Source organism: Cydia fagiglandana, chromosome 1 (genome assembly GCF_963556715.1).
Source record: "Cydia fagiglandana chromosome 1, ilCydFagi1.1, whole genome shotgun sequence".
NCBI lineage: Eukaryota > Metazoa > Arthropoda > Insecta > Lepidoptera > Tortricidae > Cydia > Cydia fagiglandana.
Window position 1 is genome coordinate 12,132,154 of NC_085932.1, and position 27,536 is coordinate 12,159,689.

The window sequence follows — 27,536 nt, forward strand, 5'->3', positions numbered from 1 at the left end:
GGATGAGTATAGTAAATAGTTTTCCAAATTGGTGAGATTGTCAAACAACTTTGTCAATAGAAAAAGGCGCGAAATTTACTTAATTTTTCTATGGACAATTTGGCGCCTAAATTTTTTTATATTGCCGCTTTTTTTCTACTGACGGAAATGGCTTGACACACTATAAGTACTTTTTTATGGACTCGGCTGGATAACCGGATATTTCTGTACTTTGAGTAGGTATTGATTTTGTAGGCGTCCAGAGAACTCTATTACCACCGGCTTGATCAATAATTTAAGACAAATTAAGCCCTTATCATGCCTATCTCAAAGATATTACAGGTCAATTTGCTTCTATTTATTGACATACATATATATAGCCCTAGCAATCATGTATTTAGCAAGTGCAACATAACTACTTCAAAGTAGAAATATTGATTAAGTATATAAAAGGTATAAAATCAGAGAAAACAATCGTGCCCTCGAGTATAACAACATAACTAAATGGCGCTATGTATACCACGTAGTGATTATATTCTCTTTGATGTATACAGCGTCCTAGATTTGGAGTAAACTTTGGCATAATACCATACTATACAATAGCATGGGGCCGTACTATACAGCGACATTAAATTTTACTTTAGCTCTGATTCTAATTCCTAAGTACCTTTATTTCTACTTTTAATAACTCTTTGCTTCAAATCAAATTAGTGTTATGGCTTCAACCTTTTCTGTACGCTTTATAGGGTGTCTATTAAAGGATTTATAGGTAAGGAAAAAACCGGACAAGTGCGAATCGGACTCACCCACCGAGGGTTCCGTACAAATTAACTTTCTTACTTTATTTTTATTTTTTAAGTTTTTACAAATTTATAAGTAGTTTTAAGATTTATTACAATTTATTAGTTGTTAGAATCTCAAATGTATTTTTTTATAATTTTATGATAGTATTTCCCAAGTTTGCGCTGTTTCAGTTCATCATTAGTTAGGTATTATATAGGCACTAGGCAGGAAGGCTTAAATTAAAGACATTGCACAGAATTGTACACTTCCTTTAGATCACGGAAACTTTTCGTGAAGTTACCTATTATTTTAGAGGTTGGTTGTGTGCGCGCATTCCGTCGTCGCGCCACAAGCTTCCCCGGCGCGGCGCGGCGCGGGGTCGTGTCGCGTAGCCACGGCACGAAGGCTCCAGCCTAAGCGGGCCCCGGCCGGTACCCGCGCCACTATCTTGCTTGCCGCATTCCACCAAGCCGAAGTTGCGGCGCGCCCCGCGCGTGCCTTCGCCGACCCACGCGCCTGCCTCGCTCAACTAACCCAACCAACTCAGTCGTCCCAGCGCGCTCTAGCCGCTTGCGCGCGTTGACGCTCGTTTTTGTTCGTAGGAGATCGCGCGATTGTAGAAGTGAAGTGAAGTGCCAATGGATGCGGTTGACTTTGGAGTATAGTGCGCTTGCGTTCAGCAACTTTGGATTTGTCTATTCATGGTGAGTTCGATCCTTTGGTTTACGTCGGCTACGAGGATGGTGGATGCGCGCGCTTTCACGATGCGGCCACTTTCATTTCATACGCATAGCTCGAATTCCGCGCACCCGCGCCGACCGTGCCGCGGCCGCTGACCCCGCGCCCGCGCGCCCTTCCTCTGGAGCAAGCGGCAAGCACCATCGCAGCCACGCTCACCAACTGGGTACTCAGCCAGCCTCGCGTTATTTCAACTGTTCCAGCATTCTACTGTTTATTAGTTTTATTACAGACAGACAGATAGATTGGCAAACAGCACTAGCAAGTAATAGCAAGGTCCTGAAAACTGCCGATTAAGTACCAATACTTACTGTACCTACTTATATAACAATTACGTAGGTATCCTAATCAATTATATATAGCAATGCTTCTTTCTTCAGAATTTTAGCCTACGCACCTAGGTATTACTAGGTAGTAAATGCAGTTCATTATCATTATTATAATGGAATTAATGAATATAGTAATTAAATATGTGAAGATATAATTTGGTGTTTCTGATTGGCTTTTCTTTTACTTTTTATAGAGATCTCTATCTATGATGCCAAATTGTTACAAAATATGGAAACAAAATCAAGTTTTATGGGGGCCCCGCCACTGGTAAACTAGGATGCAGTATCTACACCTATTAAGTATAAATACCTCAGTTTATCTTTAAAACGACAACTAGGATAGGTATAGGATGTGCTGTGCAAGCCTTATCAATCAGTATGGATTCTGAAATGAAAGGCATCTTAAAAATGGAACGGCTTCAATTCTTAGCTCGGTGAGGCCGAGTAAAAAAAATCTAACTTTTAGGCAGTTTGATTAACTTCTTTTGGTACCTATCAATATAGATAGAGTCGGACCAAGAAAAGTCTGCAGCGGATTTGATAGCCCACGCAGTGTAAGTGTTATTTATACGTCATAATTTCATAGAAGTTTGACGTTTATAATAACACGTGTACTGCGTGGGCTATCAAATCCCCTGCAGACTTTTCTTGGTCTGACTTCTAATAAATATAGTCTGACTACCTATATACGTCTTCTATATACGTATTCCAAAAAATGTGTTTTTAGAGATGTAAGCTTTTTAATATAACAATTTGAAAGAAAAGGTTCAAAATTTCTCTATTCACCCCGCGATTTCTGGTTACCCCCGTTTAACGGAACGTCATTCATGAAATCGGTCAAAGGTGGAGTCACTTCAGACGCTAACGTACTAACATGAGCTTCGACAGTCAAATTAACATTTGTAATGGGTTCTCTGATATTTCTATAACGCTATAACTGATGATTCCAACTGTGGAATCTTTTCTTCAAAGGATTGCAGATTCTAATCGGATAATATTAGGTCCCATTCAATTGTCACCTAACTATGTACATACAAAACTATCATTACAATAAAAATGAACAAGACAAGGTAGAAAATCAAATGCTCTCTTTTGACGATCATAATATGAATTCTTGTAGATCGACATGCCTGCAATTTATAATGTAATCTGTATTATGAAATAAATAAATCTAAATCAATCACATATGAGTAGGTATTTATTATAGGTATCTAGGTAAACACTTTGTACTATCTATACCTCTCTACATAAGGAATACACCCACATTAAAAATGACTAAGATATTCGGATGTGACCGAATAGTTCAGGTGTTTACTTACTCAAAAGCATTACGTCAGAGAGACTTGCTAAACCCGTCGAGAATTGGACGTCACAGCTTGGAATGGTGTGAAATAAATTAGCTAAAGGGTGCTAAATGTCAATCTATAGCAAACACATACCTATTATCTTATTTCATCTTTTTTTTATGTACTTACTTTGTCACAAAGCATAAGTAGTCAGATATAGTTATGAGTAACTAAGGTAAGGGAGCAAAGTTGTTGTTTACCTCTTGTGCTTATGTTGAGTTGAGAGTATTGTGAGACTTAAGTAAGATTCAAAAAGTGGAATCGGAAGCGTTGTAAGGGTTTTAAGCTAGAAGTACCTAAATTTTGCTGCCGAGTGTAACACAATATTTTTCATACCATCACCTCGAGGAAAGTATAGCCTTGGCAAGCACGCATGCGGTTTTCTTATCACACAGATTTCGATATTTTAAAATTATTTCAATCTTTCTTTTGAAACTGAATATGTTTTTCGACGTTATTAGTAATTGCTTGCACAGAAAAATCACATCTTAAACCCATCGACACCGACCAAAGTACCATCGAAATCAACCTTAATATGTACAGTCACCACACGGGATTGTTATGCCATTTAGGGATTTTGCTGAATTGGAAATTCTATAGCGTAGGTAAGTATTGATTGAACAACCAATTTAGTTAGGACCCTAAATGGCGCAACAATCGCGGAGCGTGATGGTATTAAGTACTTACCTAATTGCCATTCTTTTGTTCCATACCAATTTTCATATACATACTCGTATCTACATATATGTATACCTGTATAACTTAAAAGTACCTAACCTACCTAATGTCGGTGTTACTGGTCGTAGCTGTACAGACACAGCTACATCCATTAGCTTTATGATGTCGAAGTATGTCTTTTATACAAATTTATTTGTTCAGGGCATCGCTTATTGATAAAGTAAATGATTCATAATTTAAACGCTCTTCCAGCTACAACTGCGACCGCATTCCATCGATAGTTTACGACATAGCTAATATCTACGACTATGTTACGTTGGTGGTTTACAAAATTGACTGGTTTTGCCAACAATCATAGAGTTTTGATATGAAGTGTCTGGAGATAAAACGATGCTTGCGGTTTTAGGTTAATAAAATTTGTGAATTTTCCAAGGCAATCATTAATTCATTACCTATGTTTATATCACAGCGTAATATAAAATATAATGCTGAACATGCATACCTAAATGAAAACAGGCAAGCAAACAATTAAACTACCAATTTATGCCATGTTCACTGTTAGTAGTCCGAGACACAGACATTTTTTTTCCTTTCGTTATTTCAGAGATAACTATATGGACTTACTGAAATAACTAAACATAAAAATGGGTCAAGTGCGAGTTCGTTTAACTGGTGCTCCAATGGTGCCGTACAAACTTTCAATTATCTAATTTAACTATAAACACAAAAGGCTTTTGACCAGAAGTATTATAATTAAGTACAGCTCCGTCTATCGGGAAATCGGCTAACTAATTTGCGAGACCGGTAGTATTTATGTATGTTCATTTTTCAGGGATGATAAAAATCGTGTGATTATATTTTTCCTGTAATATTTATGATGATGTTAACGCTATGTAAAAAATTCATGGTAAAGGAGAAATAGATTTTTTTTTTCATTTTCCTTTATAAGTAAATCCTTTTTTTTTTTATGAATAAAATAAATAAAATATTTTTTATGTACAATTTAAGCTCTTTCAAACGATACCCCACGTGACCTAGTAACTAGACTGAGATTTTTCCCCCGCTTCATAAGGGGCATTTTACATATTTTTATAAAATAAAAAATAACACTTTCAATATATTAGCGTTGTTCATGACAGTTTCAAATCGATAGCTTTAGAGTTCTCGAGATATTTAGCGATGTGACAGACGGACGCACAGAGTCGCACTAGAAACTTATAAAGTTTCCTTTTGTAGGTACCTCTTTTAAGTTAAAGGTAGATAGTTTCTTAATTCGTTAAATGAATAAAAAAACTACTTAGGTAGTACCTAATTGTAGATACCTGTTGTAAACCTAATCAATGCCGTATCATCTATTTATGACACACAGAGCGTTGATGTCGTTTGTTCTGTTGAGTGTAAAGGTGGGATCAGACGGTTCACTTTGTGTTCATTTTCGTGTTTCATTATTCATCTTTCACTCAAAGTGACACGTGTGAACACAAAATGAACCAAAAGTGAAAAATGAATTCATTAAAAAAATGATCCAACAGTGTTGGATATTTTCATTCGGCATCTTTCACTCGCACTCCGAATGAACAAAAAATGAACAGTGGTTCATTCCGATTTTGCACATTTTTCTTGAATCCTGTGAGTAATAGGACTAATAGGTGGTACCTAGACTTCTTGGCAAAAGCAGGATATGGTATTCGTAGGTACCTAATACTCTAAAAATATTCCAGAGTTCCTAAACAATCGCCAGTAGCAAGGTATCGTAGTAAAATTTGAAGATTTATTCCGCTACTAGGTACTTATACCATGCCTGTCACGTTCTAACAAACGTGCAAATGCGAAAGTGACGAGCATAGTGACAGGCGATATAAATGCCATGCTGCCACTGCTAATGCAACTACTTAATAGTAGACGTTCTTCAAAATAACTTTAATCCGCAAATGATTGCGATACAATTCAGGATCTTCACTGGCTACCTAGTTTCCCTAATGTATTCGAAGTTCGCACCAACCACCGTCGATGTTTTCTTTGCTTTTGCTTGTTAACATCTCTATAAAATTATCACAAATAAAAATTAATCCAAGACGCACCACTTCATTCGACGCCATAGTGAAAGAAAATGAAAAGTGAATAATCTTAGCACCAGCACCGTGTGAACATGCAATGAAAGAAAAATGAATCATTCACTCAAGTGAACATTCATTTGAGTGAACCGCCTGATCCCACCTTTATATTACAATTCAGTTAAAAGTACCTATCATAGTAGAGTACCCAACATTAAATAAAAAGTATTCATCGTGGTTTGATTAATAGTCATATCATAACCATAACTCAAAAAAGCAGTGGTGGCCGAGTGGATATGACGTCTGACTTTCAATCCGGAGGTCGCGGGTTCAAATCCTGGCTCGTACCAATGAGTTTTTCGGAACTTATGTACGAAATATCATTTGATATTTACCACTAGCTTTTCGGTGAAGGAAAACATCGTGAGGAAACCTGCATAGCATACATCTGCGAAGAAATTCAAAGGTGTATGTGAAGTCCCCAATCCGCATTGGGATTAGAGTTGCCAGATCGAAAGGCGCTATTATCGGGAAACAATATAAATTTTTCGGGATTTTGGGACTTAATTCGGGAAAAAAAATACATTCATATTAAAGTGATTAGGTATATTAAAAACAACGATATCTTACATTATTGTACTACTACTACGCTAGCTCACTCGCTCGGCGACAGTTCGGAACTTGAAATTATTGTTTTATAACGTGAAGCTGTTTTTCGGGACAAGTTTCACTTTGTCGGGAATCGGGAACACATGCTAAAATCGGGAGAATCCCGCCAAATCCCGACCATCTGGCAACCCTAATTGGGCTAGCGTGGGGACTATAGCCCAAGCCCTCTCGCGCATGAGAGGAGGCCTGTGCTCAGCAGTGGGACGTATATAGGCTGAAACAATGAACGACGACGACGACGACGATAGAAAACAACCATGACTCAGGAACAAATATCTGTATCATCATACAAATAAATGTCCTTACCAGGATTCGAACCCGGGACCATCGGCTTCATAGGCAGGGTCACTACCCACTAGGCCAGACCGGTCGTCGCTTGATGACAGTAGTATGTATACCTATGTATATGTATATCTACACCTACTTACTAATATTATTAATGCTAAAGCAACCCTGTATGTCTGTCTGCCTGGATAAAAAAATCTCTATTATATATACCAACACGTTCGAAGTCGCGAGCAAAAACTAGTATAACATAACATTAAATCAAAAGCAAGCATGTCAGTGGTGTGATGCCTCGGTAGCTCCTATCGAGTACCAGACCAAAACTGGACCAACCACCGATACTTAGGTACTTATTTTATGTTTCTCAATGCTGATAAGATCACATTTTAAAAGTTTTCATAAAGTTAATACTTTGCTTAAAATGTTTTAGAATAACATAGAAAATTGACGAAAAATCAAGGTAAAATTGTAAAATATAAAACAATATTATAATTATAACCAAACTATATATTTTTCTGAACTTTTATAGCGTGATCTTATCAAACATGTATATGAGAAGGGCTCTAGAAAGCGACAAAATTTTACGATAGTTATTTATACATTTTTTGTCGTTTTCAATAAAGAAGGAAGTTTGAGAAAATTTTTCTAGTTAACAATTGTCTAACTCGTTGAAAAAATATTTTTAAGATTAATTTCTACAAGTATTACATTTGTTGACATGTTTTAAATACACCATTTTTTTTTAATTTTTCAATTAATATTTAATACCTTTAAAATTATATTTATTGTTACGTAATCGCTTTTTCACGCCGCGTGCGTTTCCCGAAAATAGGCGCGGAGGGCTGTGTTCAGCGTTGAATAAAAATAATAAATAATGGAGATACAGTTCTGCAAGTATGGAATGTTTGATTGGAAATATCCTCCTCTTTTATAATATTAATTTTGCTTTCTTAAGTATTCATACTTTTTGCGATATTGGGGAAATAAAATATATCTACTTTTTTCCCCCTTTTTTGTTTATAACTTTTGATATTTTTTGTGTGCTAATGCACGCTTCCAATACATTTTTCTAGACATCATGACAAATCTAATGAGGTATCACACGTATTTTTAGGAGTAGTATCTTTATTTTTTACCGTTTTTAGGATCTCGAACAGACTATATGCTAGCGCATATAAAAGGGATAATATGTATTATATTATCCTATTTGAAGTCAGTTTTATTTTTTCAAGTTTTTTAATTATTATTTTTATGTTTTCGTTATGACTTATGAGTGACACAACATTCTTCAGGACTTGTTTATGTGTGGTTTTGAGCTTCGTTTCGTTTCAAGTTTCCAGATCTGGATGTGAATATATCAAGATTGGAGGAGTTCCTCTGTTTCCTCATGGAATTTATAGAACTGGATAGTTTTTCCTCATAGAACTGGATGTTCTCAGAAGTAGGTTTAAAAATGACGAAGTTCTGAGGTTAACAAACATACAAAATAAACGGTTGAATTTCTCCTCTTTTTTTGAAGTCTGTTAAAAATGGTTCATTATGGGAAATCTAACCCCGACCCGGGACATAACCGGGACCCGGGTATGTCCTTAAACTACGTCCAGGACCCGGCTATGTCCTTAAACCACGTCCAAGACCACCGGTGGACGGGCAGCAGCGTCCCTCAAATTCGGTGTACTCGACTGCGATCGCCAACCCGCCTACCAAGCGTGGCGATTATGGCATTCACCCCCCAAAAAAGGGGGAGGCCTATGTTCAGCAGTGGACGTATTATGGCTGAGATGATGATGATGATGATGGGAAATCTAAACCTAAAAGAATGTCAACCATTGTTTGAATGAAAACAGCAAATATTTTTTCAAAAATAATGAACAATTGAAGTACCTTGGTAAATAAATGTTTCAGAGTAAAATTTCCCAAACGTCTAAATAGCAGAATGTGAGTGAAATGGATTTATTATTATTATAGGACATTTTTACACAAATTGACTAAGCCCCACGGTAAGCTCAAGAAGGCTTGTGTTGTGGATACTCATACAACGATATATGTAATGTGTAAAAATGTCCTATAATAATAATAAATCCATTTCACTCACATTCTGCTATTTAGACGTTTGGGAAATTTTACTCTGAAACATTTATTTACCAAGGTACTTCAATTGTTCATTATTTTTGAAAAAATATTTGCTGTTTTCATTCAAACAATGGTTGACATTCTTTTAGGTTTAGATTTCCCATAATGAACCATTTTTAACAGACTTCAAAAAAAGAGGAGGAATTCAACCGTTTATTTTGTATGTTTGTTAACCTCAGAACTTCGTCATTTTTAAACCTACTTCTGAGAACATCCAGTTCTATGAGGAAAAACTATCCAGTTCTATAAATTCCATGAGGAAACAGAGGAACTCCTCCAATCTTGATATATTCACATCCAGATCTGGAAACTTGAAACGAAACGAAGCTCAAAACCACACATAAACAAGTCCTGAAGAATGTTGTGTCACTCATAAGTCATAACGAAAACATAAAAATAATAATTAAAAAACTTGAAAAAATAAAACTGACTTCAAATAGGATAATATAATACATATTATCCCTTTTATATGCGCTAGCATATAGTCTGTTCGAGATCCTAAAAACGGTAAAAAATAAAGATACTACTCCTAAAAATACGTGTGATACCTTATTAGATTTGTCATGATGTCTAGAAAAATGTATTGGAAGCGTGCATTAGCACACAAAAAATATCAAAAGTTATAAACAAAAAAGGGGGAAAAAAGTAGATATATTTTATTTCCCCAATATCACAAAAAGTATGAATACTTAAGAAAGCAAAATTAATATTATAAAAGAGGAGGATATTTCCAATCAAACATTCCATACTTGCAGAACTGTATCTCCATTATTTATTATTTTTATTCAACGCTGAACACAGCCCTCCGCGCCTATTTTCGGGAAACGCACGCGGCGTGAAAAAGCGATTACGTAACAATAAATATAATTTTAAAGGTATTAAATATTAATTGAAAAATTAAAAAAAAATGGTGTATTTAAAACATGTCAACAAATGTAATACTTGTAGAAATTAATCTTAAAAATATTTTTTCAACGAGTTAGACAATTGTTAACTAGCAAAATTTTCTCAAACTTCCTTCTTAATTGAAAACGACAAAAAATGTATAAATAACTATCGTAAAATTTTGTCGCTTTCTAGAGCCCTTCTCATATACATGTTTGATAAGATCACGCTATAAAAGTTCTGAAAAATATATAGTTTGGTTATAATTATAATATTGTTTTATATTTTACAATTTTACCTTGATTTTTCGTCAATTTTCTATGTTATTCTAAAACATTTTAAGCAAAGTACGAGTATTAACTTTATGAAAACTTTTAAAATGTGATCTTATTAAGCATGTATATGAGAAGGGTTCTAGAAAGCGAGAAAAATTTACAATAGTTATTTATACATTTACGTTTTCAATCAAGAAGGAATTTCGAGAAAATTTTGTTCATTAACAATTGCTTAACTTGTTAAAAAAAACTTTGAGATAAATTTCTACAAGGGGTCATCCATTAATTACGTCACACGAATTTCTAGGTTTTTTGACCCCTCCCTCCCTCCTTGTCACACTTGGTCACATTTAATAAACCCCTCCCCCCTAGTGTGACGTCACATTTTTTCTACGAAATCACCAAATCGAATTAAGTAAGTACCGTAAAACGGGGTCAACAGAAATCGCGGGGTGAATAGAGAAATTTTGAGCTTTTTCTTTCAAGTTGTTATATTTAAAAACGTACATCTCTAAAATCAGATTTTGTGGAATACGTATATAGTAGACTATTTATTCTCTACATTGATACCAAAGGAAGTTAATCAAACTGCCTAAAAGTTAGATTTTTTTTACTCTAATGGAAGGCCTCACCGAGGTAAGAAATGAAGCCTGTCTGAACTTTGTTCTAGCGGTAAATGTAGTGACATTAACGTAGTTAAAGTTAGCTAACCTGGTAATATAGTATCTGTAGTATCTAAATAATAAATAATATCACCAATTTTCTCTACAATTAAGCATTTTTTTGCAAATAACTATCAACAAGCACTTTTACGTGAAAAAGGGGTCAGTGGACACGCATATGGGGTGAATAGTTACGTCATAGGAGGTGAATAGTTACGTCATAGGGGGTGATTAGATACCACAAAGGGGTGAAAAAACACGCCTTGGGGGTTAAAAGACTCGAAAAAATATTTTTGTATCAAATAACTGTTTAACAGATATATATACTATATGCCAATAGAGTATCAACATCATCATCATCATCATCATCTCAGCCATAAGACGTCCACTGCTGAACATAAGCCTCCCCCTTGGACCTCCATACGTGCCGGTTGGAAGCGACCCGCATCCAGCGTCTTCCGGCGACCTTAACAAGATCGTCTGTCCAGAGTATCAACATAATAATGACCAAATTCGATGCCTATGACAACTAAAACTTCCTATTTCTATTCACCCCTTTGTGTGTCTATCGACCCCGTTTTAAGGATATGGAGAAAACAGGCAGTTTTCTTTGATTTTCTCTCAATTGGGTGGGTCAAAATTGATTTCACAAATGCAAAATTGAAGAACTAACCAAGACTCATAAAATGATGTCTAAATTTTTACTTTTATGGTTTGGATTATTGGTGAAAATCGTCCTTGAAGTTGAAAATCGTGTCTTTTCACCCCGTTTTACGGTACCTAAGTATTATTAATATTTTATCAAAATATTTTTGACGATATAAATATTAGTAATTTTATAACCCAAAACTGCTTAGGAAAGAAAATTAAACAAATAAAAACGATTATCGTTTTAAAAACTTGTTACTTAAATGTATAGCGAATAAAATAATTTAAATAAATTTTCGGTTACTGATTAAGTTAAGTGACGTCACAAAGTTTGTGACTCCCCCCTCCCCCATGTCACAATATGTCACATTTTCTTGACCCCCTCCCTCCCCCTAAACGTGTGATGTAATTAATGGATGACCCCCAAGTATTACATGTGTCGACATGTTTTAAATACACTAATTTTTTTTTAAATTTTCAATGAATATTTAATACCTTTAAAATTATGTTTAATGTTACGTAATCGTTTTTTCACGCCGCGTTTCTCGAAAATGAGGCGCTGTGGGCTGTGTTCAGCTTTGAATAAAAACCCGCCAAGTGCGAGTCGGACTCGCGTTCCAATTTTAACAATGTATTTTTTATATGTGAAACGCGAGTGAATTGCCTTTAAAAAACCCGTAGGGGTCGGATCAAAAACTAAGTAATTAGTCCGACTCACGCGTGACTGTATATTTCTGATAGGTTTTCCTGTCATCTATGGGTAAAGACCTATTTTATGTATTTTTTTTTCAAAATTTTAGACCCAGTAGTTTCGGAGATAAATGGGGGGGGGGGGAATGGTAATTTTTTGCCTATTTTCTTGAATTACTTCTAAACTTTATTTAAAAATTTAAAAAAATATATTTGAGATTCTTATAATGATCTCTTTCATTTGATATGTAACACGATATAGTTTAAAAAAAAAAATATTATTTAATTTTCTCATTTACAAGGTACAAGTTAGCGTAAACCTAAGGAGTAACATTTTTTTTATTTTATCCTTTTTAAGTCAGTTTTTCTTATTCACTTCTTACAGCGGCACATAAGTACGGCATTTTAATGCCATTGCCAATTTGCCAGTGACGGCAATGAATGGCCCATGGAGATGCAATGCAACGCGACAATTTGCCCCAAAATATTCGTCTTGCATAAATCTTTCTCTAACTCAGCCATACAAAGCACAACCAAGATGATATTATTGCTGGTGATTGGTGTTGGACTTACGTTTAGTGTTATTTCATTACATAACCGAATGGTTAAAGTTAAAGGTTTGTTTACTTAAAGTGCCCGTTGAGTTATTGCCAATCAAGTCATTATAATCATAATCAGTCTTAGTCCCAGCAATCTCATTAGAAGAAAAGTGAAAGAAATTGGGCCTCAAACATTTCAGCTTGGAATTAAATTAAATTTATGCAACTAAAAAAAGGTCATTGTTCACTACTCCAGTAGCCAAGAGCCAAGCCGGAGTTGTTATCATGCAGATCTCATTCTTAACTTGAAAAAAATTTTTTTTTTGAAGTCACATCTAGAGTTGTTTTTCCGTGCCAGTTGGTAAAATTGCATACCGGTTTGAAATAGCAATAATTGAAATTCATCAATTTGGATACTAGTTTCGTAAATGTTTTCCTGTTTTTTTTCCGGTGGTAGGGTACAAACTTTTATGTTTTCTTAAAACCCTCGCAACTCGCAAAGGTCAAGATTTTTGATTTTATCAGCTTTCATTATAGATAAATAAGCACGAACAGAAAACAATACTCTTTTCACCTTTGCACAATCGATAAATCTTAAATATCCGTGTGGCGTGTGGTGGTGGTGGTGGCACATTACTTGCGCTGTTCCCTACATACCTGAAATAGTGTCAGTAATATTGTCAATTCGTTAGTGTCAAAAATGGTGGCAAGATGTCGAAAAGTGGAGGCAGCGATGGCCACAGGCACAGGCATGCGAGGACGCAAGATGCGGCTGGCGCTGGGGGAGGGGCGCTCGGCATCTGAAGGTCGTCCGCATTCCTCGCGTCGCCGACCGCTGCTACCGCGCTTACGTAGCGCCCCGCCCGCGCCCCGCACGCCCCGCAGACCGGTCTGCCCCCGCTGCGCCCGCGCGCCTGACCGCGCCATCACAAACTATCGCGCATAGGTATACTAAAACAAAAAACGTGTTAGGTCCCCCCTCCCTATCCAGGGGCACCGGAAAGATGACATTTTATCTCTTTTCGTTCAGACATCACAAATTTATTCAAATTAAGAATATATGTAGACCGGTAATCTGAAAAACCCACAAAAACTTTGCCTACCGTTAATAAACATCACTAGAGTTACACCAAGATAAGTCTGCAGCGATTTTGATAGCTTAGCCTAGGCTGTGCAACTGTTACATATTTAAAACATCAAACTTCTATGAAATTATGACTATGACGTAGGTATTAATAGGTAGGTTACCTTCGTATAACTCTAGTAATAAAGACAACCCGTTATAGTCAGACTGTAAAAAGTCTGTAGCGATTTTGATAGCCCACGCAGTGCGTCATTTTAAACGTCAAACTTCTATGAAATTATGACGTTTACATAACACTTACACTGCGTGGGCTATCAAATCCGCTGCAGACTTTGTTTGGTGCGACATTTACCAACTTCAAATAAATGTAATGAATTCCCTAGAATCAGAAAAACAACCCATATAAATCCATGCTTATTCCCAAAATAGATATGTGTAGATTATTCTACGTTTATTGAAAAACATGTGTATTATTTTTTAAATGTAGTTATAGGTACCTAATATGTTTTGTGTAGTGTAATATGTAATTACGTTCGTCGTACTTAAGTCACCATGACTTATTCTACTATACTATTACTCAGCGTTAATGCCTTTAATTAAAATATTCTTATGACCTTTATTTAATATGTTGCTAAACCAAACTATAGCAATATATACGCATAGATATTTATACCGCGGCAACAATGTGGGCCTTACAGGCAGCAGGTAGCAAAAAGAAGATCGCATCCAAAAAAACTAAAGGAATGCACAGATGGCGAGATCCGGACATTCCTGTCGCGCCGCGGGAAGGCACAACTTAAACGGATGTGCATTAGGTAATGCCGACAAATTCCGAAAAACCATTTCGGCTCTTAGACTATGTTTGTACGCATTAGCTTATTAGGTGATTATGTGCGTACATATCTTAACTATTTATACATTATTACGTTACCATTAATTAATTGTTCGTCAATTAATTGCTTATCTACCTGTGTACCTTTATTTATAGTTCATGCTTCCTCGTTTTCAAATCAACGTCTTGTTAGATTAGAAAATAATATAGGACATCATGACATCAATTTTACCTATCAGTCGCGCGCCCAAGCCAAAAAGTTCACCATTTACATTGTGTAAATCGAATAAAGGGCAATAAATGGAACCCGACATAGAATTTACCCATGTAATTTTTAATTAATAAGTTTTTTTACGTTACACTTAATTATGACCCCTTAATACGTTTTTAAGAAAATTCCGATCAGCAACCCACCTATACTGCAAACATTACTAGACATCATGACATCACTATATACGAAATACGAACTTTTGAGTCGCTTAAAGTAGTTAGGTACATTGCGGCCGATATATTTAGTATGGTTTTAAATTTTGATGGTGTTTCTAATCGAAAACTATCTCAATACACTTCTTAGTTCCTATACTAACGCACCGTTTAAAGATTTGCCCGTATTGGATTTACACGCTGTGTACAATGCTAGAGGCCTAGAGAAAATACCTATAGCTCTACTATGTATATCCGTGTTCCTTCCATACAAACTTACCTATACATGTGTACGTATGTTGTTCTATGGTAATGGAACTAATGGACTAAATGTACAACAGCCGTGAACAGCCTTTATGAATTTAAATTTTTTAGGGTTTTTCTGTGAGGTAGGGCCTATGTTATGTAATCAAAACACTCCAAGCCAATGGCTTTTAATCAATTTTATTGGAGTGTGTCTTGCCTAGACGGTACCTACGTCTACGTGGGTGTTGCTCGGAAGTAAGTCAGTCGGATTCATTTTCCATGCAAAAATCATTAGAAAGAAAGGGCATTAATAACTTTCACGTCCCACTTTTCAAGTTTTCCTCTTTTATGCAAAGCTGATAAAAATTTAAAATCTTCAAATTACGAAAACTTACTGATAGGCCGACAGTGGGCAGAGGCTTTAATAAGGTCCAGAAGATCCTGACACTCCTGATCATAACCCTTTGGGGTGAGACCTTTCCAGAAATGTTTACCCCTATTACGGGCTTGAGCAGATAGCAAGTAGGCAATCTGGGCAGGGCAGCATTCCGTTAAATATTCGTGGTAAGTTAAGGAATCTGTAAATTAACAGAAATCGTAAATATGTACATTATTGTTTCAGGGCGGGTAACAGTTGTTTCGAGATGCGACATGCGCGCTCTATGTTCGGTTCGCGGGCCGCTCGGCGGCGAGACGCGCGCGCTCGGCGCGGGCGCGCGGCTGCTGTCGCTACGCGTGCCCGGCCGGGCCCAGCCGCTACACTTCGTCGTCGAAGCCAAGGCGAGGGTCAAGGAGCTCAAGGCCTTGGCCGGCACACATGCTCAGCTACAAGGCATGACCGACACCGACTTCTTTGGATTAGCCATCTTACAAAGTAAGTTATGTTTAAAATCTATTTTCAAAACTTCGAAAATAACAATGCCGATTAAGGGCAGACGTAGACAAAGACATTGTGGACCAGAAAGCGGGTAATACATTATCTTCAATATAGTACCTAACGACAACAAATGTCAAATCTGAGTTAAACGCTTAATTAATGGAATTCGGTGACGCACGATACCTACACACGAATAAACTGAACAAATGATAGAAAACTTCCATAATGCAGATAAACAAAGAATTGGTAGTAGGTTAGGTTAGGCATAAATTTTGCAACCACGTTACTTAATGTACTGAATATGGCAGAACCACAATTACGTTACCACATAACGAAAAAAATGCATAATGATTATTTTATGATAGGATTACTTGCCAATCGGACCCCAGGCCAGGCTCCCATGAGCTCTGGCAAAAATGCAGGGAAAACGCGCGAGGAAGAAGATGTATTAAGGCGCGGGGTGACAGCATGTAATAATTATTAGGCATTTTTTATTCGTTATTAGGATTATAAAAGAATTAACTAAATATATAAAACTTAATTAAATAGAGACGGAAAAGAATCCAGATTACTTTCCAAATATGTACCTACCTAAGGGCCCCCCCACATCTGGCGTCTTTCGAGCGTCGGCGTCTGTCGGCGTCTGGTCAGCGCTATGCAAAATGACGTCGCTGCGCAGTTGCGTCGACGCCGCGTCGACGTTGCGTCGAGCAGCGGCCATAGAATTGTAGACGCCGACGCTCTAAAGACGCCAGATGTTGGGGGGCCCTAACTACTTACTAAATTTATCAGTAGGTAAGAAATTGAGAGAATCCGCCTGTCGATGCGCAGATAATAGTCTACAGGATTTTTAGTCCATAGCTTGAGATCAACAATGATATATCTCGCGAGGCGGTTACAGTTATACCAAAGTTCAATTAGAATGGGTTGGTAGTGGTGGTAAAGCGACCCGCCCCGGCTTCGCAAGGATAAACCTTATCAAATTATGCACCTAAACCTTCCTCAAGAATCACCGCATGAAAATCCTTTCCGTAGTTTTTAAGTTTATCGCGAACATACCGACATACTCGGTGGGAGACTTTGTTTTATAAGAGGGAGTGATTCATGTGAGTGACACTGACACAATACGAAATGATTACCTATCCCAACACCCCAATCGACACAGTATCTAAGTGTAACTACTGTCTGCCCATGTGAAAGGATAAACCGCTTGAATTTATTTACAAAAATATCCTCGTAACGTAAGCAACACACTTCGCTTCCCGCTTATTATTAGTTGCGTCATATACAAGGTGACATTTTCTCCAGAACAATGGGCGATTTTTCAGACGTCGTCCTCGAGTTGTCGACTTCTGACAATAGGCATTGTTTGCTTGAATTTGAAGACAGATTGGTATTAAACCGTAGACCAGGTACTACAAATTGAATTAAAATAAGAGCACAACATAATTGACTAACGAGTTTTTTTATCGTGTTACTGACTGAGATACCTACGGAGAAATAGAAAAATAAAGTGGATGTTTTTCTGTTTCAGATGGAGAATACTTGTTTGTTGACCAAGAAAGTAAATTATCAAAATATGCACCAAAGAGCTGGAGGTCATCACACACACACGTAAGATATATGAAAATATTTTAATTAAGATACCATATACCTACGGACCTGAATTTATGGCCTATATTTTGATTGGTATATTTGTGATTTAAAATCTATCTACACCAATCCATTTTTGAATTTGACCAAAACTCGTATAACATGTTCTGTTCCCTATGACCTCAAGAAAGCATGGTTAAAATCTGTCGGGTTTTACCAGCCCACGGTGTAGGTATATGGAACAAAATAATTCAAATAGTATTTTCGATTTCAGGGTTTGGACGCAAATGGGAAGCCACTGCTGGAATTACACCTTGTCATTCAATTCCACATCGAGAGTCCACTTCTGCTGCAAGACGAGGTCGGATTACATTTGTACTTCTTACAGTTGCGGCATAACGTCCGAACTAGAGAAGGATTGCCTACGGAAGTTCTTTTGTTGCTCACCGGTTTGGCTTTGCAAGCAGAATATGGTGACGCGGACACTTACGAGGACCGGGACTACTTTAAAGTTGAGGATTATGCAACACCATCCCTTACAGGTGACTGGGTCGCCGCAGCCATGCGTGCATGCCACCGCGAACACCGGGGACTTTCAAAGAATGACGCTGAGATTAGATTCATTCGAGAAGTCTGCCTGCTCCCCGACACTATCAACTCGCACAGATACCGAATGAAGCAAAGTAAATCAGAACCCGAGCCGGGAACTGTTTGGCTCTTGGTGACAGCTAAAGGCATACAAATTTTACCCGATAATGGATCGATTTATAATTTCATATGGAGCTCTATTGGAAAACTAAGCTTTGATAGAAAAAAGTTTGAAATAAAAACTGAAGAAGGAAAAATAACCTTATATTCGTCTAGTGATGAAAAATGTAAATATTTGTTTGCATTGTGCAAAGAGTCCCATCAGTTTTCTATGAAAATTGCACCCAAATTTAACGAAATTGTTAAAAGAGAAGAAGACGAACGAAAAGTTTGTTACGGATATTCCAAATCGTTGAATCTTCATCACAATCAGCATAATAAAAACGAACAAAGAATATCAGTAATATCAACAACAAGTTCAAACACTACATCAGGAATTGTCAGTGACAGAGTGCAATCTGAAGACGAATTAGAGATAATGATCGACTCGCCTCCTGCTCCATCCACAGAGAGTTTGGCATTTGCCCATTTATTAGATAGTTCAAACTCATATTTCCTACGAAACGATTCTCATAACAGCCATTTATTACACAAAACAACGTCATTACAGCTACGTAAACCGAAGTTACATCAATCTAAAAGTATAGATGAGAATGAATCGTCTAAATTAGATACTACTTCAGAAATTGTGTTAAATAATCTGGCCGAGACTGTGTCACTACCCGATCGAAGCTTGAGCGAGTCAAAAACCGAAAGCCCTGTCAACAAATCTAAATGCACGGGATCGCAGTGTTCTTCATCTTGCAGTACGGTAGTTATGGCGCGAGCTGGCCTTAGTACATTGAGTAGAGCATCTAATACAAGCAGTTTAGAACTAGGCTTCAGCCATACAGCACAAAATTCAATGTTAAGTGATAACAGCACAGTTGGAATAGATGTGGAATATTCTCAAGATACCGAGTCAGCGCTGTACGATGGCTTGGGTCAGCCTGTGACAATAGCGGCCTCCAGCGAAACGAGTGGAGTGTACACAATGGGTAGTTCAGAGCTAACTGCACGATCAAAAATTGGAATCCATTCAGAAGGTAGCAGAACCGAGTATGAAAGTTCTCATTATGACAGTTATAAACCATCAGAAGAGAACGATCTTGCTGCCTTTGACAGTGTATCGTCAATATTAAAAAACAAAGCAGAACCTAGTCACTCTACAGGACCTCTTAGATTACAGGCGTCTCTATTAGATGTTGATTGTGTTGATGGCGATGCAAAGTTTACAAATCAAAAGCATGATAACAAAGAAAATATTTTTAGGGAACGATCTAACTCCAATGTCAGTGCCGTATCTTTTCATGGCGACGGCAGCGACCCTACAGACCAGAAACATAATCTACTTAGTGCTAGTGAATTAAGTGACTTAATAGTTGGACGTGGAGTATATCCTAAAAGTCAATCCGTCAGTGATACGTTAGACTCAGTATCAGATTATGTCAGGTTACCTCTGCCGTTTTCTGGTGACAGTTACATCCAAGGTCACGAAGATACTGCTCCATCTGATGATAACTACCCAAACGGTTCATTTTTCGACCGACCACCAACTCCGCCAACTAGAACTGATAGCAGAAAAGTTTTTAATTTATCTCTCCCGAACATATTGGACATAGATCGGGATCAAGTGATGTCATCTATACCTGAAAAACCTCCACCACCACCATACGAGTATAATCACAAAACTGTTCCTGCGCACACATCTACAAACACAAAAGCTCCTCCTGCTTACCCTGGTTCTACAAGCAGTCATGGGTCTTTTCAAAATTACGCAGAAAAAGAAGAAGTAGCCGCTAGAGTTGTAACATCTAAGCCTATGATAACGATACTAAAAGCGGAAGCAGGAGATGTAAATACACCAAGCGAAAGAACCTTCGCTAGTCCTATGGTGATGGAACACAGATTTCAGAAATCGAAACGGCATCAAGCTTCCAGCCGTAGAGCCGGGCGGTCCAAACTAGCTCAAGGGATAAACAGTCTATCCCCATCAAGAGAAATGCCCTCTCATGCAGTGGACGCTAATGTCCTGGTGGCAATGATGAAACTGCCGCCGCCGCCCCCACCCCGCCGCACCCGACTACCTCCGCCACCGCCTATAGCCCGCCTGCCTCCTCCGCCTCCACCACATAATCCCATGTTTCATCAACAGCTTTATAGCGACGTGGACTACGTTTACTATCCTTTACAAGACCCGACGATATCCCAACAAAACTACCTCGATCACAAATTTTCTGAACCCCGTGTTTCAAATATGCACAAGAGCGGTCTACAATATAGAAGTACGCCGTTTTTATCGACGAACATGTCGACGTCATCCATGTATGGATCCATACAGAATCTATCAGACTCTTATATTCAATTGCCTGGAAATCGTTCAAGTTGGTATTCCTTAACATCCAGAACATCACTTAGTAATTACTCAGTTAACCTGGAACGTCCACAGAAACCAATCCGAACACCGGAAGTATCCAATTTCCCGCGAACCAAGTCGGATGACAACCTATTAGACCCGAGGGATCCGCCGCCCATTCGCTCGAGGCGTATGCCACCGCCGCCTCCGCCGCCCTATGAACATAAAAAGAAGCTCACGGCGCCGCTTAGAGAAGTCAACATTTCTAACAGTGGCGCAAATGTGATGAGTGAAATTAGTAAAGTAAGAGACGCTAATGATGATCTAGACATAAAAACTCTTCGTGAAAAAAGTAAAAATTTAGATCTGCCACTGATCGCCGCGTTATGTAACGACCGGTCGTTATTAAAGCAGACAAAAGCATTTGGTGTTCCTAATAAGTTGCATAAACAAACAGTTAGTGAAAGTGAACGAAAGTGTAACAAGTCTGTTCTAAACACCACCGATAATCTAGAACTTAAGAATAACAACAAACAGGAAGGCATCGCAAGAATGTCAATGACAGGGACGCAAAAGAAAATTATGATAAGAAAGCCGACAGACAAACTTCCCGCATTACCCAGTTCCGACACTCACACCCCTAGAGCATTGTCGAACACTTACGTAATGCATCCAAGTGTAAAAGTAAAAAAAATCCAACCCAGCTCATGACACGCTGTGCCGACATGACATCGTAATTTAGCCTTTACTATTTGTGAATACTTCCAGTGCTATGATATGAGCTTTCTCCACCGACCTTACGCAATAAGACTGAATAAAAAGTCCTTATAGACCTATCGACTAGTTATTTTAAGCACAAGTTACAATTTCATCACAATTATGTCAATTATACACATTCCTTAAAATAGATTATCAGAAACATTCCAATTTTCGAGAATGTCGGTAATAGAATAATAGTGCACTTTAGATACATTTTATAAGTAACATTCAAGTTATAAATAAATGAAATGTAATTGGCTGAGTAAGTATGATGAATTTGTGCCATAAACAGACAGGCTTATCGGTAATGTGTTAGGTATGTTTCACAGGCCCTTAATAGGCAATTGATGCCTTATGAACGATCTAACATTAACCATAAACAATTATTACAGTACATATGGCCCTATTTTCCCGCACTAGTGCGTAAAACAGCACTTTTCGTGTGTATGTCAAAAGTTTAAAGGGCCATATGTACTGTACAACGTTGTACGATACACGTGCGAATAGGTAATTCGCAACTCGTGTCGATTTAAAACACTCCCTTCGGTCGTGTTTTAATTTATCGCCACTCGATTCGAATTTCCTCTTTTTCGCACTTGTATCGTAAATAACTATGTCCTTATTGCTGTCTGGCTGTTTTACTACGAAGGTGTATTTGAGCGAAAATTATACAATTTATTCAATGTAGATTTTCAAGATAAAAACAACACGAAAATCATTATATATTGAATTATTTTCCCTTAACTACATTATACCTCTCATTTCAAATAGTTTTCAAACCTGTTTTTAATTTATAATTTATAACCACGTAGATATTTGTACAGTTGCTGCTATCAAAAGTTATGAATACTTACCTATTATTGCTTGCATAAAAAAATTAAAAAAGCTCTTAACCACCAGCCAACCATTAATTCCATATTTATTTCATGTTACTTACTAAGTTACTACGCAACGCACGATCTTGTCTAATAAAATTCGTTTTCTCGTATCTATGTATTAACTACATTTTTTTTAGAGATGTTCAAGTGGTCAATTCATTGTTTTACGATACACCTACCTATTCCACACACACACACTTTACCTATTCGTAATTAAATACTCGCAGTTTTAAGAATTCGCAGATGATTGATAAATATTTGGTATCTAGATCTGTTTGAAGTCATTGTATAGATAAGTCGTAGAGAATAATAATACTTACATAATAATATCTGCAGCTATTTATTTTGTTTAGACAATCTTTACATGTATATATAATCAAGTGTAATGAGTACATAAAACCATGTGTACAAATGTAAATAAATAACTATGTGTAAAACTATGTCTTATTTCTTAATAATAATAAGCCACAAATAATATCGGAAGTAGGGAATGCTTCCGGCACTGATTTTTTAAAATTAAATCCAGTACCGAGAGCATCCCCTAAATGGAAGTAAGTACATTCAATTGCTATACGCTTAGGAATAATTTATTTGTATAATACTATATAATAATACCTCATAAAATACTTAGACAACCAACAAACATAAACTACACAACACAGATCAATGGTATGATTATTAAACCCTGTAAAACACTCACCAGTAAATTCAATAAACTAGAACGCGCTTCAGCAGATCTATTGCAACGCAGATCGATACTTTAAATAAAATAATATTTTACCGAGGCATATTTAAACGAATAAAAAACAGAATATAACTGCCTTCATTAACATAGGTATGTATAAGTACATAGTGTACATACAACCATTATTCCAATGGAATTTAACTACATGCCAAATACTTTGGTTTAAAAGTACCTATATATAATATAATTAAGTACCAGATATAAATATCAATCACAATCATAAATCATAATAATAGGTACTACCTAATATGTCTACATGTTACTGCTGCCTAGAAATCCGCTCGGAAGATATCTAGAACTAACTTACTTTTCAAGCTTCAACACAATGGCAGAATTCGGTGGAAACGTTACCCGGTCAAAGTACATAACTTGTCCTATCAATGAGCTGTTGGTGCCAGATATGACGGTGCCCCCGTAGTACATCGTGGTCAAGTCAGTGGTAATGGAGCTGTTACCAAGATTGGCAACAAAAACGCAAGTATTCCTTCGTGGATACCATCTTTCGATTATGAAAAGGTTTTGCTCAGCTTCATCGGTTACATTGCGAATTTCCATGTTCTTCAATACATTGCCATCTTTGAAAAAGGACCTTAAATAAATTGTCGGCGTCCTCAATCTCAATTTAACTAATTGTTTTATTATACGTAAGAAATCGTATTTCGGTTGTATACCCGACTCAGGGTTCCATTGCACGTGTTTTTGCATAATATTATTATCTTCATTTCCGTTATTCGAGAATTTCATCTGCACCAAATTACGCACATTTTCGTACTCATGGTAATCCTTTTCCGCCTCATAATGTGGCATATCCCCAAGACCAATTTCATCTCCATAAAAAATGCTTACTGTACCAGGCAAGATTAATTCGAGTACTGCGAGTGCTAAAGCATTTTTATTGTTTTCAGTGGCTACTCTTGGACTATCAATATTACCTACGTTCCAAAGTACCCAAGGATAGTGCGGTTTAGTCCACAGGGGCCCATTTATAACACTTTTGATTTTATCTTTCAACTCATTTATACCACTTTGGGGGTCTAAGTGCACATCGATTAGATCGATTCTAGACAACAAGACATTTAAATTATCACCTTTAGCTTTATTATAAGCCTCTTCACTGGCTATCAGTATCTTGTCAAAACCAATAATTTGCTTCCATAATTTTAGTGTATGACCTAAGTCATTGTCAGTGACATATCTTTCTAAGTTTTTCAAGTAAAATCCATCAACATTATATTTTCTGGACCAAAAGTCAATGGCATCAGATGTGGGATCTGAATATCTTAGTTGAGTAGCATTATGACTTGAAAAAGAATGAGGGTAAGCCAGTGACCACACAGGTATGTCGAGGATGATTGACATATTTCTATTATGTACTTCAGTTACTAGGTGTTCAAAATCTGCCAAGTCTCCAATGCTACTGTCAATATTTTTTAGAGATGTTACATTGTAATAGTGCTCAGGATAACCATTAGCCTGATATATGTAATTTAATCTTATAGCAGCTACATTAAGATTTTGTATGTAATCCAGTTTCATAATAACTCCCTTCAAATCACCTCTGTCATCATTGTTTGAATCTTTAAAGCTAGCAGGGAAAACTTCGTAAAACACCTTTCCTTGGTACCATGGAAGATCAGGGTCACACACCTTGGGGATGGAGACCACCATACCAATAATTGCACCCAAGCAAGCCACAAGGCCCGAGAGAACCACCCAAAGCATTACTTTACGAATAATGCACCAATTCCAGTTCACAAAATTTGGCAATTTTCTGTTGCCAAAGTTGAGACTTCCGTTAGTTTTGCAATCCTCAACCTGAAATGATAAGCACTAATTTATTAATTATTGTGGTACTAAGTGGTCACAAATAATTGATATTAAATAGTGTATTAAATGTTTAAAAAATGCTCAGACCTCTCCAGTAACCAGGTCAGCATTTTTGCTTAGTGTCTGATAATCCATCATGCTGATGTTGTTGATTAACTGTGCGCTGACTGGGTCTTGGACTACAGAGTTCGAGTCTCCTGAGGAGCAGGAGTCACCTCCCGAAGCATCTGAAAAGTATATGAAGTCAAAGTTATGCAAAAGAAATTTGTGACATGTTTACTTTTACAAGTTCAATCTTTTTATACAAAGTGTTGTTGCACTTGGAAACATTCCGTACTATATTAAAAAAAACCTGATATTAAGCCCTGAATACCATACATAAGGTTTTCTTTATTTTAAATCACACTGATCAGCAATGTGATTTACAAGATCTGCATTTGAACTCTTTAAATCTGAACTGGGTAACACCTCAACAATATGGTAGGTACATGGTAATGTGTTAATAACAATATTGTCGGCTTAAGTGGCAAACCCTGTAACTCCATTTCAAGGAAATTAGTAATTGCTACCTTAGACAATAATACTTAACTCCCCTGGAGGAGTTCCGTTTTGCGAGTTGAGCCGACAATATGTGTTAGTCCTAGAAGAAATAATAATATGAATAAAAGTAGCTTACAACTATGTAAATCATATTTATGATGAAGGTACAGTTAACCAATTAGATTCCAAGTCCACTAGAACCATGTCATCATGAATCAATTTGTTTATCTTCTACAACTGCTTATTGAGTGATGTAATGTCATATACCTAGAAGTTAAAGGAACAAGGTTCTATAAATGGCCTAGGAATCAAATTGGTTGACTGTCCAGTCAGCATCAAATAGATTGTGACAACCAAACTGAACATGGTAACAAGGGTTTGTTACCATAGAAATTAGGATGCAAACCAATATAATTATTTGCCCACTTTGTACCTAGAAAGGTACTTTTCTAAGAAATCAAATTCATGATTAATAACTTACCACAGTTGGCCAGATTCTGCAGGTTTACAATAGGTTCATCATTGAGCGTTATAAAAGGCCCCTCATTCATTTCCTCGGACAGGGGATGCTTAAAATCCAGCGGCGTAGGACTCGGCGTCAGTAGCAGGCACGTCGACGACTCCACGCCGCGCAAGTAATCCAAGGGCTCCAGCTGGCCACCGCCATTACTACCGCTGGCACTGCTCTCCGGCAATTCATCCATTTCTGACGCTCCTTCGCAAGGTCGAATCAATCACATACCAGACCAATTGAACTGTAACCGAATCGTTAATTGTGTCTTAGTATACAGAGAAATGCAATCGACTATTTATTTAGCTTCAAATTACAGCCACGCGAATGCATTAAATTTTACAGAGATCAGCACTTTGTTTTTGGCTTCGATCCAAATAGGTAAGACAAGGTAAATATAATAAGCGCAATGATATGTAGTTACACACATAGATATGTAAAATCAAACTATATACCTATACTAGCACCATAAAAATATTCGATTAATCAATTTTACCCACCGATATTACATCTAACTATATTTTAACCGCGCGATGTGAAATTCGAGTGCCGCGCCATAATGACATTAATGACGTAATTGACGTAATGACCATAGACTTACAATATATAGAGACAGGGTCTCAGCGAGCTGTCACTGTTGCCACTTTTGTTTAGTGTACGATTAACAATTTAACACCACCTTGCTGTAGCCATGTCGATAAAGTCATATCGATAAACTATCGACATTTCTTACAATTTTAATTTTACTTCAAAGGTTTGACGATATCTAAAATGAACAAAAACGCTTTTATTCTTTATTGTGGTTATCAGATCACAATTTTATCGTCACGCCCCAGCAGGGAACCAAGGGAAAGTTCAGATATTTAATTAAAATACATAAACACCTACTAAGATATGTGTTCCGCAATAATTGAAATATTTTATTATGTTCTAATATATTTATTATTCATTAGCATTTCAATTATGTATATGTTTAACAAAGATATTGAAGCTTCAATTAATTGCTATTTCGTTCCACTGTGTAGCATTTATCGATATATAACATGATTAAAATCGACTTTTCACATCCCTAAAAGAGCACACATACACGTTTTTACGCACACATACACAGCCTGGATGCATCAAAAAAGGCAACACTTGATTTGAAGTTCACCTTGTCAACAGTATGGTTGTCCTTTTTTGACAAATGGCATTTTAAAAGAGCGAGGAGAGAGAAATGATTCTAGTTGCTGCGCCGTCAAAGAGAACAGAAAAGGTAGGGGCCTTGGTAATGACGTTCGAAGGCGTAAAGCCATTTACATATTTACACTCGCGTGCGAGCGGCGAGACGAGCCACGAGACAGTGTCATCGATCGGTGCGGTGGGCTCGTCTCGCGGCTCGGCACGCGCTTGCCGAGCTCTCGTGGAGGAGCGGTTTTTTGGTTACGAATCAAAGGGGCTCGCGGGGGATACACGCTTACTGTTCAAATTCGTGTTCAGCTTTCA

The 27,536-nt window shown here is 37.2% G+C and overlaps 2 protein-coding genes across 3 annotated transcripts; one reads left to right on the top strand and one right to left on the bottom strand.

Moving 5' to 3' along the window:
• Positions 1 to 1,120: 1,120 nt before the first annotated feature.
• On the top strand, positions 1,121 to 22,865 carry LOC134664590 (protein expanded). The gene is made up of 4 exons (XM_063521320.1): positions 1,121 to 1,466; positions 15,901 to 16,152; positions 17,690 to 17,769; positions 18,023 to 22,865. The coding sequence occupies exons 2-4, from the start codon at positions 15,930 to 15,932 to the stop codon at positions 21,500 to 21,502; spliced, it is 3,783 nt and encodes a 1,260-aa protein (XP_063377390.1). The 5' UTR covers positions 1,121 to 1,466; positions 15,901 to 15,929; the 3' UTR covers positions 21,503 to 22,865.
• LOC134664629 (uncharacterized) lies at positions 22,757 to 26,643 on the bottom strand. Of its 2 annotated transcripts, none has more exons than XM_063521373.1 (4): positions 26,552 to 26,643; positions 26,022 to 26,295; positions 25,088 to 25,227; positions 22,757 to 24,988 (listed from the first exon to the last, which is right to left on the bottom strand). In XM_063521373.1, the coding sequence occupies exons 2-4, from the start codon at positions 26,242 to 26,244 to the stop codon at positions 23,477 to 23,479; spliced, it is 1,875 nt and encodes a 624-aa protein (XP_063377443.1). In that variant the 5' UTR covers positions 26,245 to 26,295; positions 26,552 to 26,643; the 3' UTR covers positions 22,757 to 23,476. The 2 variants fall into 2 exon arrangements, with proteins under 2 accessions (XP_063377443.1, XP_063377433.1); XM_063521363.1 differs by having other exon boundaries at positions 22,757 to 25,003.
• Positions 26,644 to 27,536: the final 893 nt, after the last annotated feature.